General features: G+C 37.4%; 1 protein-coding gene across 2 annotated transcripts in view; it reads left to right on the top strand.

The window, feature by feature from the left end:
- LOC113047295 (protein kinase C beta type) overlaps window positions 1-17,557 on the top strand; it is a 115,662-nt gene that overhangs the window by 24,261 nt on the left and 73,844 nt on the right. For both annotated transcript variants that reach the window (XM_026208653.1, XM_026208652.1), the window contains exon 3: window positions 6,227-6,309. In XM_026208653.1, coding sequence (XP_026064438.1) covers window positions 6,227-6,309 — 83 coding nt within the window. The remainder of the gene's footprint in view (window positions 1-6,226; window positions 6,310-17,557) is intronic.

The raw sequence follows: 17,557 nt of genomic DNA on the forward strand, positions 1-17,557 counted from the left end.
CTTCTGAACAATGTCTTGAACGACCCATTTTCCTCAGCTTTCAAATGCATGTTCAACAAGTGTTGGCTTCATCCTTAAATAGGGGCCACCTGATTCACACCTGTTTCTTCACAAAATTGATGACCTCAGTGATTGAATGCCACACTGCTATTTTTTTGAACACATCCCTTTCAACTAATTCAACTAATTGCCCGATTGCACAGCCTTAAGAGCGTGCATATCATGAATGCTGGGTCTCATTTGTTTTCTGAGAATCTACTGAACCTACTGGTAACTTGTTTGCCACGTAGCAATAAAAAAAAATACGAAAAACCTTGATTATTCTGGTTAGTCACATTGTACTGCTATTATTTTGAACAATACTGTATATCTAATTAAAATTCTGTCACTTTTTTACTCATTATTTACTGACCCCTTATTGTCGTTCCAACCCATAAGACCCTTGTTCATCTTTGGAACAGAAATTAAAATATTTTTGATGAAATCTGTGGGACGTACTGTATTAACCTTACTACTTTTCTGGGCCTTGAACATGTCAGTTGTGTTTCTGTCTAGGATCAGAAAGCTTTTGTTTCCATTAAATTCCGTTTGTGTTCTGAAGATGAACAAAGGTCTTATGGTTTGAACGACAAGAGGGTGAGTGATTAATGAAAATTTTCACTTTTGGGTGGACACTTTCTTCCATACTGCAATTATAATATATAGTTAGAAAAATGGTATAAATGTTTTACATAGCCCATGTCTTATACTATATTCCTTATTAAAGGTGTATTCAGTAGTTTTTAGCTAGGGTTAGCATTGCTGTACTTTATGTACTGATACCACAATGATGTTAGATGCTGCACTTCAGTCTCACCAGGGTTTTGCTGGACTTTTTTTTTTTTTTGAGGTCTAAAACGACAGAATTTTCTGTGGCTTTTCTGAGAAATTGTGGTGATATTGCAGCATTTTTTATGTAGCAGTGCAAACCCACGAATAATCATGATATACTATGTTCTAATATTTTATGACCGTAAGAGCACAACTGCCTGTCAATATTTCTGTGCATAATTAATGAACTTGTGGTTCTGGTTCGCCATGCACAAGGCAATCGTAATTCTGCCTGAATTTTTCTTTCCTTTCAAAACACTTTCGCTTACTTTAAAGTGGAATTAATTGCAGTGCAGCAGCAGTCATGTATATTGATTGATTAGATTCAGTGTGCTGCACTAGTCACAGGTGGCTGGTCCCAGGATAGGTCATAAACCCCGCCCCGGTTTGGACTCTGAATTTCAGATTTTTATTAATAAATATGCTTTTTAGATAATAAATATGAAGGATTACATCTTGATGCCTCCGTTCTGTACATGAGCAATGACAAGGAGTATGTTCTCTCACTTTTTGGACACATTTTGGAAGTCAGTGCTTGAAACAGGCAGTGGAGGACGTTTAGATGTTCCAGGCTTAGAAAGTCATTTTTATCATAGCTAAGGTGAAGCAAATAATAATGCAAATGAACAAACAAGCAAAAATGACACTAGTATATTCAATCTTTGAAACACAGCAAAACCAATGTAACTTTTGCACCAAAATGAATAAATAAATGAATAAATAAAACAACCTTGGCATCCATATTCAGGCCTGATTCAAGTGTGAAAATGTTTCCCATTGTTTAATTTTCACTCTTTACATCACCAAATAATACTATTCTGCTCTACTAGTGTGTCTACAGAAGCAGCAGCCAGTGAGCATGAGGATTTTCTTTAGTGAAACACTGTGGGTGACTCACACAATACATAATTTAAACAGTATTTATAGAAAACTATTATTAGTATTCATGTGAGTTTACACCATTCAGATGATTCTTTATCTATTTATTTCCTAATGTGTAAAACTTTCTAAACTGAACTGAAGATCCTTCCTTTGAGTGTTTATGACAGATATAGCAATGTGTGATTTGTGAAGAAATCATGCGTTTGAAGAAAACTTATATAGTGTATAATATTGTGTGTGTGTGCGTGTGTGTGTGTGTGTCTGTGTGTGCGTGTGTGTTTGTGTGTTCTTAAAGGGTTAGTTCAGCCAAAAATGAAAATTAAGCTACAAATTACTCACCCTTAATCATCCTAGGTCTATATGACTTTCTTCTTTCAGAAGAATTCAGTTGGAGTTCTTTAAAAAATTGTAAAAGCCTGCAACTTAGTGAGTGTTGCACTCCATCGGTTCATGAGGAGTTTAATACAAAGCTCACCCATTAAAAAAAGGGTCTTGCATGGCTCCAGGGGTTGAACAAAGGCCTTCTGTAGTGGATCAATGCATTTTTGTAAGAAAAATATCCATATTCAAAATGTAATAATCACTTTAATCTAGCTTGCGCTCACAGTTGTAAGTGAAGCAGTTCCGGGGGAATGATGTTTGAGGTCAGCTTTGCGCATGCACCGCTCAGAAGTGACGCATGCAAAAACACAGCGGAGAAATCAAAACAAAACAAAGGTCACTAATTAGAAGTACAAAACGAGGATTTGTAAAGAAGAATGTCATAGGATTTCGATGTAATCCACGAGTTTTCCTTTTCTTAAGTAAGGAAACTTTGCTTCCGTTGCTCCTGTTAACAAACGTTGGTTTTCAAGAGACTCTCTGGCGAATTAGCAATGATGGAGTGCACAAAATTAGCACATCTAGGGTGTTTTAACAAGAACTGGAGTATGTTAAAAAAGAAAATGAATATAAAAAAAATATGTATAGAAGATAAAGGGACTATGATCATGGCCAAAACACATATAGCCTACTGACACGAAAAATAATTTTCCCTCAAATTTGCATTACTGATATCTACTGTGTTTTTAAAAAATGTCATTAAAAAATTTTTTCACATTTTTTTTCAATTTTTTTATTATTATTATTTTTAAAACATCTTTTAAAGTACTTACAGTTCTATCCAAAAATAAACTTTTTGGCCGAAATACAAAAACAACTTTAAATAATTTATACTGCTAGTTTAGCCTTAGAGATTTATTTATTATTAGTAGTAGTAGTAGTAGTCGTATCCTTATAACTAGGCCTATATATTGGTCTATACTGTATATATATTTTATGTTAAAGTATGTCAAAATACTTACAGTTCTAGGTTCACCACAACCTCAAAACCCTGTCACTTTCCTCTAATATCTTGGAATGTTCAACAGAAAACATGTGTTGGCTACATAAAACAAATGTGTGAAATTGTAGAATTATTGTTCTTTTCAAGAAATAACTTAATTGATTCAATTGGAACCATATATTTACAATTTCTAAATTACCCATAGCAAGCACACAAATAACAAAAGCAGGTGATACATACATATATAATAAACAAGTCTCCTTAATAACAAATATAGCGCGATGGCCTTCCTTCTATTAACAACACGTACTGCACGGAAAACAAAGACAGCAAAACAAAGATGCAACAAAAGTTACAATTAAATTATTAATTCAAAAAATCTTATTGCTAAGTCTTTTTATTTAAATGTATTTGAAATGGAAATAAAGCAATGCGAACTTACCCATTTATAGAGTACTCTGTCCAAAATCCGCCATTCAGTTGCGCGCTGCCTCCGCTGCCGATGTGAAAGCAAAATAGCGCGCTGCTTCCGCTCTGCTGCAGCTTGCGGTGTGTACCCTGCCTAATTTATTGCTTAATTTTCATTTTTGGCTGAACTTACCCTTTAAGCTTTGAAAGTTCTCGTTCATTGTAACTGCATAGCTAAGACTGACCAAGAAAAGCTATTTTGTGGCAAGAAAGAAAGTAAAAGAGTAATAGATCACATTTTTATTAATATAGTTTGTGTATAATGCATAGCCACTGCAGGATGTAGAAATGTCAGTGGTGTTGACCGTTCTCAAGTGCTGATCATAGTCTGCACATCACAGGTTTATTCTGAGCTCTAAAAAGAGAGGCAAAAAGGGAGTTGTTTGCCAAAAGGCGAGATGAAAATCTATCATGTGTTTTTGTCAGCTTTTGGCTCAGATACACAGGATTCAGAGCTCTGTTTTGATGTGATTCCATGCACTTTCTATAAAGAGGTTTAAAGATCAAATTCAGAAGTCTATTTACTATTAAAGTGTTTGGGGCTGAAGATGTTCTCAGAATGGCAGCTCTGGATCTTTCTATGATAAACGGCAGTTGTTCATAGAAATTGTTAATATTCTCTTCAAACACTTATTTACCACATTTACTTATTTTTTAAAAGAAAAATAAATCTGAGATGTGATTTCTTCTTGTTTCATATATTTTGTTTTCTTTCTCTTTTAATTCAGTAAGAAATTTGGACTAGAGAAAAGGTTTTTAATGGACAGTAAAAATGCATAGTAACACATTATTGTTTTTGGAGTGATCTGGTCCTTCCACAGATCTGCAGACGAGTAATCAAAGGACTGACTGTTCTGTTGCCCAGTTCCCAATCCAAAAAGATGTTAGAGCTCAAAAGAACTGGACTAGTGTTGTTACTAGGTGCTGCTTGAATGTTTAGCTCAGGTTGTATGTGGCCTATTTTTATTAGATTTTTAAAATAAACTGGTTTAGGATCACTAAGATGAAAAGAGCAAACTTCACTGAATCATATGCTTCAGTTCTCTTCCAAATCTGTTTTTCTTTCTCTCTCACTTTTCTCACTGGAGTATTTGGAGTGTGTGGGTGACAGTGGCTGTTCAGCCTGTCTGAGGTTTGGCTGTTGTGTTTTGGCCGGAGCTGCTAGACTAAAAGTGCAGATTCTGAAAGAGATAACAGTGAACGTGAAAGACTTCTTATGTCATTTCCCATGAAAAAATGCCTTTAACCTGCTCCAGTCTCATGGGATCAGAAATATCCACACTATAGATCAAATACAGACGGTGGCCTTCAGTGAATAGGAGCGTTAACCTGCAGCAGGAAGAGCAATGCCCCTATGATGATCTGCAGAGGTGCCAGGGGCGTTAGGGATGTGCATAGAGGGGTATTGTATGTATAGTCCAGCACAGCACAGCATTTGCATAGTAGGCTAGTACCAACTCCTATAGTTCTGATGAGGGTGGGCTGCTGTCACAGGCTGTTGTATACTAGCTGCTTACAGTGTAGTATACAGTACTGTATATTGCCTGCTAATATTGAGTAACACTCCATATACTGTAGTCAGTGATAAGCATTCACACAGCACAGTAGTGATATTACATTGTTGTCACATATACATTAAATATTATATTGTATTTCAAAAAAGACTAACTAAATGAAATGTGTATGAACTATATTAAATGTTTAATTCAGTGATTTAAAAAAAATCATATATATCATTTGTGTGACACACACACACACACACATTTGTTTTTGTGAAAAATGGGGACATCCCATAGGCGTAATGGTTTTTATACTGTACAAACTGTATATTCTATCACCCTACACCAACCCTACACCTAAACCTAACCCTCACAACAAAGTAAAGGTGTTGTTTAAAGCAGTTGTTTCATTTTTTATTTATTTTTTATGTGTGCTCATGGACCATTTTGAAATCTTTAATGAATGAAAATGAGAGATATTTCCAAAACTGTGTAATATATGAGCTGGACAAAGGTGCAACACTCAGTCTTCAAAGTTCAAGCTTTATTACTAAAACAACATGATGACAACAAGATTTTGCACCTCCTCTTCTGTTGATAGAGGACCTCTTTTTACATTTGTTACAAAACTGTAGTATAACCAGTGAATTATTGTAGTTTATGGAGAAGGAATGAAGGGAACTCCAAAATTGAAAGAAATGATTTAATACAATGGTTTTGTTGGCAAATTTAATGTGTGAATTAATTGCCATGTATTTTACTTCAGATAAAAATTGCTGCAGTCAGTGCGCTGCGATAAAAATAGAAAATGTGGTGCATGTGCGCTACACAGAGCACCGTTTAAATGCCCATAACACACACATATCTTTTGTTTCAACTGTGGAGCGCTCACAAATTGGGAATCAATTCAAAAGCCAAGAATTATGTAATAATAACAGAAATAAACAGGCACTCATGGTGTTCAAGTACCACTTTTTGTTTAACGGTTGTAGTCAGGCTTCATGCAGTGTTGTATTGCGATGCAGTGTATGTGTGTGTGGGGGGGGGGTCAGGTTGGGTCATAGGGCATGACATGAAATCAAACAGGATCTTTGTCACAGCAGATTAATGTCTGTCAGTGCCATGAGCTCTGATTCTCACCGTTTATCTCATCTGTCTGTCTCTCCCTCCTTCCTTCTTTCAGTCTGCTGCTTTGTGGTGCACAAGCGTTGCCATGAATTCGTCACCTTCTCCTGCCCCGGAGCAGATAAGGGTCCTGCATCAGACGTGAGTACAAATATCTCTTCCATTTCCTTCCTTCCTCCACTCTTCTGCTTTCTGTCTCCCCTTCTCTTTGTCTCTCCTCTTCAATCTGTGTCTGTCTCTCTCTCAGTCCCATGTGAGAGAACAGAGAAAAAAGGTGGGCAGAAGTTGTCGTCCTCTGGCAAATCTAATCAGATGTACTGTCACAGAGGAAGTGTGTGCGACAGCTGCGCTGACGATAACCCTCTCCGTTTCAGATTTCCTCCTGGAGTCTTCTTCTCCTTTCATTTTGTCTCGGGCCTCTGAGTTATACAACCATTTAAATCAACAAATTACCCGGTCTATAGTGACAGCTACAGGAAGCTCGTCCACACGGGGGACCAGAACGCTTTTCTGTTATTGTGGATGAGAGTGAACGTAGAATGCCAGTTCAATCACATCATTACAATCACTACACACAGGAACAGGGAGAATGAATGGTGCTGTGCGGTTACGGGAAATGGCTTTGCTCTTTGAATCCATGCAATTATGAAAAATACATTTCTGCTTCACTCCCAGCCACTTTTGATTCTAAACTAGCATTTTCCACCAGGAGTTACAGAAAAAAAAATCTGAATTGTGAACAAAAATCTCACGGTGGAATTATTTGACTGCAATCATCCGGAAATCAATTTTACATTTATTGTCACCACAGGCATAAAAAAAAAAAAAACCCTTCACTGAAAGAGACCAATATGATGATTAACAAGAATATGAAATTTGATTCAAAGTATTTAAAAAATTCTCATCGATTTTAATGCAGAACTTCTTGAGCAGTTAAAACTTAATTTTATAAGTATATACGTGGAAGCTTAAATACAATCCATACTTATTACATCATGATGTCCCTGTTCTTCTCCATTTATACATACATCATTATGCATCTTTTCTCCTGTGGCCTCATGGGATAGTAATATACTTATATACAATAACTATGTAATAACTAGGTACTAACCCTGAACCTACCCCTAAACCTAACCCTACCCCATCTAGTTACCTTGTATTACCAGAACTTTCTTAGATAAATACACTGTAAGTACACTATAAGTACATGTTAGTACACGTACTGTAAAATAAAGTGCAACCAAAATCTTTTTACAACCTAACAAACAATACAATCTATTTGAATATGTGGTCCCACTTTGTATTAGATGGCCTTAACAACTATGTACTTACATTTAGATTAATCATTTGATACAATGCACTTATTAATCGCTTCTCCACTGTTGGGCCAGTGCGAGTCAGTGCTTTACCAATAGCTTCAAACCTGTAGCACTGCTGTGTTTCCATCATCGGGCCAGAAGCTCCAATGCCCTTCACTAAAACCACCCTTTACACGCCTCTCTGGAACAACATCACACAACCCCATCATTTCACCAACAAAGAAAAAGTTATCAGAAAACGAATCAGAAATAAATCACTGGAACTAGCAAGGTCACAAAACGAACACGATAAAAGCTGCCGTTTGTTTGCATGTTGTGTTGTTTCCTTAAAGATTTAAATCCAACAGCTTTGATGTTTTACCAGTTTTATATAAAGTGATACATTGATCATAATGAAATAATGGACACACACATTCAGTCACGTCTTTTTCTGTTTATTTGTAGTCATAGTATACATCAAATTTAGAAAAAATTATAATTTCTATTATTTTCCCTCTGACCTGAGTAGCAGAGGGAGCTCCGAACAAAAGCTATGATTATGATGTATTTTATGACATAAGTGGAGCAAAATATGAACAACAATGTGTTTTTCTTCAGATATGTATGTCATAAATGGATATAAAATCATCTGATAATGCTTACAAGAATAGGCTACATCCTAAAATATAATTAGAAGTACAATTAGCGTCAAGCTACACTTGAAAATGTATGTAATTATTAATGTATTTGCTTACCCACTTTACACCATTATCGAGTGCTTGTAATAACTTCCAATTGTGATCTATAACGTTAGTTGATTTGATGAATAAGCAGACACATGCACTCTTTGTATGTTTAATTACACTACACTGCTAATATTTGTCATAAACATCCTTTATAGCTATAAAAATACCATGAGCTGCATACAAAACACATACAGAAAACGTATCGTCATAATCATGTCTATTTGCTTTCATATTTCATGTGTAGAAAAAGAGTGAACGCGCTCATAACACTTTAGCGCTCATGGAAGAAAACAGACAGTGCTCTACAGATCACATAATTCAGTGGACAATTAATAGAAATGTTATTCTGTATATGTGAGAATAAAACTCAGCATCCACTCTTTTCTCTTATCCGGGATACTCTTCTGTGTTTGTTTGCACTGGTTTTTGAAACGGCGCCACCCCTCTTTCCTTCATGTGCGGTCACATGATCCTAGCTCAAATCTTATCAGAATGGCCCGTGTTTCCGCTTTGCAAAACTGAAAAGATCAGTCGGGCTGGTTTGAATAAAGCTCTGCTCAAGCCCGAGTTGTCCACCTTGGCACAAGGGTTTTGGCAGGCCAAAATTCCCTGGCCCTTGGCCTGGCAGTGGAAACGCGGCTATTGTGTACATACATGTTTTTACATTGTACTTATATATTTAAAAAAAAATACCCACATTTAATTATATCTTTAATTAATGTCCCATTTAATGGGTCAACAGTGTAATTGATTATAATTACACTTTTTGACACATCCCTCACACCTTAACACACCCTTAAACCTACCCATACTACAAAACCTTTCCCTAACCTTACCCTTATCCCCCCTCAATAGCAGCAGAAGTGTTTTTAATACAATATGATCACAATAAGTACTTGTTTTCTGATGTAAATGCATAGTAGTTAACTAATATAAAGTGGAGCCAGTTTTTATAAAAATGTCAAAACCTATACTGTCACTTTCAATCTATTTAATGCTCCTTTATTGAGTTAATTCCTAACAATATGTTGCCCTTGAGTGTTACTGTATTGGTTTCATAAAATCCTCTTAGGTTTGGCTTCATATTTTTTCTTTGGACCCTAGAACCCCTTGCTGCACCAAGTGGACCTTAGACCCTAGTTTGAGAACCCCTGATAATATTGTCAGTAAACAAATAGGTAGAAAGTTGATAGTGTTAATTATATGCTATTTTCAACATAATCTAACTGTCATACACATTACTTGTTTCCTCAATCATTGGCAAACAAGATCATTTACCCCAGTAAAACAATATACTGGGGTATACTTTATTTTCACTTCATTTATGAGCTGGACCGCTCTGCCTTCAGATAAGATGCTGTATTCACGAGTGCCCTGTGAACTCTTTAACAGTGATAGTCCCAGCTCTGTGTGTCTGACAGCCCTCTCAGTGGCCTTCCCTCAGTCAGACGTACCTTTAGCTCTCAGAGGAGCACCCTATAAGTCCCATGTCAGCTCCCCTTCTTAGAATACCGTAATATTTACACAGTGCGCCCAGCCGGGCCAGGCGATATGACACGGCTGGCAGACGCTCCCAAAGGGATTTAGAGTGATCTAAAATCGTGAATGTTGGTGGGATGACGTTAGCACATTTCCACGCCTCAGTCCACATTAGTGATCTGGCACTGTCCCACCACTTCTCTAAGAAGCCTCGCCATTCATCCCATTCATGCAGATGAAACGCGCCCTTTCATCCTCCTCCAGAGCCACGGTGATGAGGTTCACGCTTAATTCTGTTTTCACGTTTGTTCTCTACTGGTCTAGAAGTGCCGCCAAAACCGCGTGCGCTCTGGACGTCGGCGTGCCAGTAAACTAGGCGCGATTTTCTATTTGATGAAGCCTTGGCCTTGTGACATTGTCATCAGTTTTTTCTTGTGTAGATCTGCTAGCTAGTCTCAGAAGAGCCACTAAAGGGGATTGTAGGTATAAATATAGTCAATGTCAAAGACAGCCAAGCAAGGCGGACTCAGAGATGTTTTCAAAGGGGCTCGTTTTAGGCTTCAATTATAGAAGTGGGCTAATTAGACATTCACCAAGGGATTTCTGTACCGGTAGTCTCATTAAACTCTCATTCACGTTATAAGAACTCTGTATCGCACTGAAACTCAACTCTGATTGCAGTTGTGCAATAAAAACCAGACCAAAACAGACTTTAGGTGGGTTCATAGACGTGTGAGAATACGCTTGCTGCTTCTTGCAAGTCTTATTCCATAGTACGTGTTTTGTATTAAAGGGAGTCTGTCAAATGTGACAAGACTGTTGGCTTTGATCAGTAAGGGTATTAGAAAGCAGAAATGTCTTTCACACCTCCGATCAAGGGTGTTTAACGCCCACTGGTTTCTTAGGAAACCTAAAATATCTAGTATCTGCCTCTTTATTTAAAAATTTTTTATCTCAGCCCTCACTCTCACGTTGATTCATTTAACTTTTTTAAGAAATCCTTAAAATCGATGATATATCAGTATTGCTGTGGTCAGTTTCTGTTTGCGCATAAGGCTTTGTCAGATAGTGAGAAAGAGTTTCCCAATTTATCCGCTCAGTCCTGGTGATCGTCACCTCTTAAAAATGATACAGACAGAGACACACAGCTTCACTGGAATAATTGGCTACAATAAACACTGCTGTTGTTTGCCACAAGAGCAATGCTTGTTAACTGTATTGCTACCTGTCTGGCATGACAGGTAAAAATAGTAAAAATACTAATTCTGAAGCATTTATAAACCTTTTGAATTACAGGGACACAAAAGTGTCCTCATAAATCACATTCACGTTGTAATACCCATGTCATCATACCCATATCATCATACAAAATTGTATCCTCATAAACCACATAAACATGTGCATACACACTCACAAACACCATGCCTCACCATACCTATATGTGTATGTATGTATGTGTGTGTATATTAAAACATTCAACTTATATGGATAAATTACAACCTGTACTGTAACTTGTTAGGAAATATTGTGAGCCGATTAAACGTTTTTGAGAAACACAAAAAGCCCCCCTTAGGCTCGCTTTTTATCTTCTGCCATTCACAAAGCTTAACCCTTTCTAGAAATTTCCACGCCATCTCCCACTCCCAACTGTCATTATTGAAATCCCGCTGGGATAGTCATGGATGTGCCCACATGCTCTGCCAGAAGTGGGTGATATCTATAAATACCTCTCTCACGCTGGTTGCATACTCCCATGGGGCACTGATTTAATAAGGCCAGGCAGGCATTTGCATAAACACGTTTCCTGCGCCAGTAACACTTTTCTCTGATTGGACAGTTTACCTTTCATGCTTGTAGGCATGAAGGCATAAAGAGCTAAGAAGTGTATTCATATTTAAGCTGTTTGTTATGGATGTGCTGTTCTCTCTGTGAATAAGCTATTGTGTAGTTATTTAAAGAGCAGTTTCAAGGAGAAACCAATCGTCACTCTGTTGCAGAGCAGTGCGGCTGTTTGCTTGTCACAAAGCATTAAAAAGGAAACATGGCTGGACTAATCAGAACTGAAGATGTCTCTCTCTCTCTCTCTGTGTGTGTGTGTGTGTGTGTGTGAAAAAATCCCTTCGACCCTCAGACCATATTATACCAACGAATCTTTTGCTTTACAGCCACTTTCAGTAGCAAGAAACACATTTACCATTGGGAAAAGTATGTGAACCCTTTGGGTATACTTGGTCAGTTTATGACATAAATCAAAAATGTTACATTTTTGTGACAGTTTCAAGGAGAATTGAAATAAAATTATATATTTTATTGTACAATTTATGTTTTCATATCAATTTAATTATTATAATTATTTTTTAATTAAAACATTTGGTAACTGTAGTATAGGAACTAGATCTGATTATTAACTAGTTGCTTATTAGGATACCTTTTATTAACATACTGCCCATTTATTAGTAATTATAAAGCATCCCTAATCCTATACACAGTGTTGTGGGTAACGCGTTACAAAGTAACGCGTTAGAGTACTCTAATTACTTTTTTCCTGAAATTTGTAACTTAACGCGTTAGTTTCGTGCGTAAGTAATCAGTAACTTCGTTATTTTTTTTAAAAAAGTAATCCGTTATTTTAAGGAAAGGAAAATCCCGACTGCAGCCTGCTTTTTGTCAGACAGTAGTCCTAGGTCTACTGTGCCACCTGCGGATGTACAGTATCAGCGGAGCCGAAGCTCTCTGATCGTAAAGTCAATGGCTGTGATGCGTCTGTGCCCTGCGCCTGACCCAGTGTGTGTGTGTGTGCGTGTGGGTTTTTTTTTTTTTTTTTTTTTTTTTTCGAACTCCCGGCAAGATAGCAGAGAGGACAGCGTTTGGTTTATGGAAGTACGCACATTATTTTCAATTTGTCAACGAAAAAGAAAAGAACATAACGGTAAAATGCACAATCTGCTTTGGTGAAAAGCTTCTGTCGACCGCCAAAAATTCTACCTCAAATTTAACGCTACGTTGTAATCACTACTTTGAAGAGTGTTAAAGCGAATTTAGGCTTGTGACTGTGAGTGACACTTTAATAATAATTAGTTCGGCTATTAAGCGATTTGTCATTTGCCTGTGTGGCAGTGAAGGATTTAATTCGGTTTGTTATCATTTTTGTTTGAAAGGCAGCTGTTAATTTCTGTTAGATCGTTGGCTGGCTGGTTGTTAATCATTTCTAAATGGATTTAAATCTGCAAGCCTGTTTAAGGTTGTGTTTACAAGTAAGCATACTTGTACTTTGATAACTGCATTATTTAAAGTTAAAGAAAAATCAGGAGTTATCTTGTGGTGCTCATAATATACAGTAGCCTAGGCTACCCGGGCTGGGTAACGTTAGGTGCGAATTTTGATTAATAATATGTTCTGTGATAATAAATAAATAAAACGCCATGTGGAATAGCCGATTGCTGACTGACTTTCCTGTTATTGTTATCCTGCAGTGTTAATTTAGTCGGATGACTGACGTTATTCATTGTCGGGAGTCACGACTTCTAGGTGCATTTAAAGGGGCCGGGGGCTGTGTCTGTCATGTGTGAGCCGCTGCAAACGGCTTTTAATTTTTGGTAACGCATGAGTACTCTAACGCGTTACTTTTATGAATAGGTAACGCTGTATCATAACTGATTACTTTTAATTGATGGTAACGTTGTAACCTAACTAACTACTTTCCAAAGTAACTATACCCAACACTGCCTATACAATACCCAAACTTAAACCTAACTACCTAATTATTAATAAGCAGCAAATTTTTATTCAAATGTCGTAGTTAATAGTTTGTTAATAGCCAGAATTGGATACATTTCATGTAATATTTAATGATTATTTATTATTATTATAATTATTATTTTGCATTATTCTTATATATTACTATTGCATGATCAACTAAAGCCTTTAACTGTTGGCCATGACCGTTTTCTTGTAGCAAACCACAGAAACTGTGTTTTGCATAACTCTATCACAGTGGTACTGACACTGTGATGAATGCTACCCACAAGCAGCCTCTCGGACATGATCATAATCTACAGCTGCTACTAAAGGAAAACATGCCTCATAAATAGTGCATAGTTTGAGAAAAGGGGAAATGGAAGCGTGAAACTGTGTGTTTTTGCGTCTTTACACAGAAATGCTCAGCTTCTCAAGTGTATTATTATTTCTTCCTCCAGCCAGACGCGACAACCGCCGCAAACTCTTGCTGTGACAGGTACCAGCCTGTTGCTGGGCGATGGGCTTTGGCCATCACCATGGGAACTCTCTGAAGGCCACCGGGTGGGAGGGCTCTATAGCGATGCATTTCTATTGCGTCTCCTCTCTCTCTCCCCTGCCTTTCCATTTGAACTCCTTTGTACAGAACTGCCTGCACCTTCTTATTCAGTACTGATTATTGGATGACTCAGTGCGCTGCGTGCTGTGTGATAGAAGCATGGAAGTGGGAGGATTGTGCATGCGCTCTATCTGAAAAGAATCTTTGTTGCTTTGTCATAGAAAAAAACAGCAGCGTTTTCCTCTATGACAGAGATAATGGCATTTGTACGCAGTTTACGGTAACGTAGGTGAGATAATTATCATCTATTAAGGTCTGTTCGCATCAGTGTTGCTCAGTGCATTAGACGCTATGGAGCGAAGGCTTTAAGGACTGTGATGCACCATTCAAAGTTCAAACTGTTTAACTTGGACCTTTTCAAGTGCAGCAAAAATTATTTTTTCGCATTATATATAAGGTTCAGTTGATTTTGTCTCTTTTTTTCAGATTACTAGAAAAATGAATAAAACGTAATGGGTTAGTTCAGGCAAAATTGAAAATTCTGTCATTAATTACTCACCTTCATGTCGTTACAAACCTGTAAGACCCTTTTTCATCTTCAGAACACAAATTAAGATATTTTTGATGAAATCCAAGAGCTTTCTGACCCTCCATAGACAGCAACACAACTGACATGTTTAAGGTTCAGAAAGGTTGTAAGGACATTGTTCAAATAGTCCATGAAACTTCAGTGGTACAACCTTAATTTATGAAGCTGCGAGAACTAAATTTTTGTAACTATTACAAAAATAATGACTTCATTCAACAATTTCTTCATTAGAGTACTATGTCACAATGCATGCTCCTGTATCAGCAGCATCACACACATGTGTGTTTTAAATGGCAGCTAAGTATGGCACAGTAGAGAAGCATTGTTGAATAAAGTGTTATTATTGTTTTTGTTTGTTTTTTAACTCAAATGCATAATTTGTTGACATTGGTAGTTCCCTTGCTGTCTATGGAGGGTCAGAAAGTTCTTGGATTTCATCAGAAATATCTTAATTTGTATTCAGCAGATTTGGAACACATGAGGGTAAGTAATTAAGGACAGAATTCAGATTTTTGGGGTAACCGATCCTTTTAAGGGAAAACACGGAAATATTAAGGAATTTTAAATATGAGATTTTTACCCTTTTGAAAACTACCCTTAGCAGGTTTGTTTGTGTTAGTTGCTGTCTTTTAGCTTAGACTGGTCTTTTAAATGTTAAAAAACTTTTTGAGCACTTTTCAGTTAGTCAGGCTGGAAGATAAGCTGGTTGCCAAAGTAAACACCAGTGTGACAGAAATGACTCGAACCAGACAAAATAAAGAGTCGAATTCATGAATCAGTTCTAGTGCCACAAGACCCAAGCAAGATGACCAACCAACTTTTTTCACAAAACAGCTTTCAACACTAACATTGTTACTGTTACTTGTACTGCACAAGTTTCATTCACTTCCCCCACCCAGCAGAACCAGCCTGAAATTCCTAAGGGGGAAGGGCCTTTGAACCTCTGGTCTCCACATAAATATTTGTCTTTTGTACATATATATGGACCAAAATTAACTCCAAAATGACTCAGTCCATCGCTTCACTCCATATTCATTTATATGTAACCCACACATTTGACTATCATGTTATAATCACTTATTGTGTATGTCTTTTGATAACTATAGGATACATAGTCATGTCTAGTATCGATATAATCGAATCTGCTTGCTTGAATTAGACCAGACAATCATTTATTCGTCACATGTATCATATTCTGATTATAGGAACCATGTCCAAAATTAGACCCTGCAAGAGTGGGAAAATTCGGACCACATGGTTTGTAAGATAAACATATGATTTATGATACCCCCGAGCCAAGACAATATCTGATTGGTCAAGACAACATTTGAGGTGTGGCCAACAGGCCAGTTTAAATACTTAGGACACCATAAAATCTTGGCTTTTAGTCTCTAGCTATGCTGCTGCTATCAGTCATGCCTGCTTTTAGTTCTAGCCTTGCTTTTGCTATCAGTCATACCAGCTTTTAGCTTTTCTTCTTAGCTTTAGCTTTTAGCCATGCTGTTTGTCATCACTGTTCTTTGAGCGCGGTTGCAGCATGCTTCAGCCTGCACGCCTGCTGCTACTTAGCCACTATGAGGAGAAACACAACTTAGTCTCGTCAAGCTTTACTTCTTTTCTTTTCCGTTTGAGAGTTTCGTGTTCTGAGTTAAGTTTTGTAACATCGAGTCTCCGACGCCGGACCTCGGGTGCCCGTTCAACTTCAACCAGCGCACACGACTCTGCACCTTCAGCCAACTCCCCACCACAAGCCTTCCCAAGACGTCACTTCAGCGACTACTGAACTTCCAGCCAATCAGCGACATCGGGATACCCCTTTCAACGGGACTCCTTTTTCACAGGAGAAGCAAGTAACCTCCAGACTGTGACCTTTACTGGTGTATTTAATATAATTTTAACCCCATTGAGGAACTCAATGCGAGCGTTAATTAAGTGATTGATGGCTGTTCATGTCTATGCAATTTAACGTATTGCTGTAAACTTGGGATTCCATATTTCCATTCTCTTAAACTCATCTTTCCCTAACTTTCGATCTTCCTGCAACTTGTGTGAATGTGTGAGTGCGTGCGTTTATGTGTTAGATTAGTTTATAGATTTATCCAATAAAGCCTTATTCATATTGAAAAGAGAAGTATCTTGTGTTTTGTGCTTACAAGTTAATTTCTTAAACTGCCGATCTTGTTACTGTGGTAACTGATAAGTGTTTCACTATAGTTTGGATATTAATATTCAGCGCAGATTTGATGTTAAACGGCTCGTTCAGTGAACCGCAGGCGCGTCTCAGTGATCAGCCGTGAAACAGTGATTCTGTTCAAATTCCCTTTAAATTATTAAATGATTACCTTTGAGCTAAATTGACCTGTTTCCCTTACACCAGTTTGACCAATCTGGGAGACTAGATTAAATCACCAGGACATGCATGGTGAAGTCATGAAAATCCTTAATTTAATTCATTTCGGTGTAGTGCATATAAAAATAAATTAAATATAGAGCAATTTAAATGCATAGAAAGAGCGACAAATGAACTTCATGTTAAGGGACTGACATGTTAATGGTGGAGTTTCTAAAAGGTTATGTGCAGAAGATCGCTTTGCTGTGTAGCACTTGCTGTTTCCTGTCAACTGCTTTGTGTTTTTTATTTTTCTTGGTTTCCCAAACACCTGCAGTGGTCTGAGGGAGCAGTGAACATCTTGCCTGACAAGTTCAGCCAATGCAAACACACCACTCCCCCCTCGGAAGGAGCTTCAGGATGTAACCACATATTCAGCATGTAATAAAGTTGTGTGGCCTTGGTCTTGCTTATTTTATGCAATAGGACAAGACAGTAGAAAATTTGAAAGATTTCAGAAAGACGCATGTTTGTTGGAGTCATAGAAAAAAAAACAGACACAAGAAAATCTGGTACAGTTCATAGTTTTGTTGTTTCAGTTGTCTGCAGCACGCAATATAATACATTAATATATAATTAGACATAGTTTGACAT

The sequence above is a fragment of the Carassius auratus genome, chromosome 28 (assembly GCF_003368295.1).
Source record: "Carassius auratus strain Wakin chromosome 28, ASM336829v1, whole genome shotgun sequence".
Taxonomy (NCBI): Eukaryota; Metazoa; Chordata; class Actinopteri; order Cypriniformes; family Cyprinidae; genus Carassius; species Carassius auratus.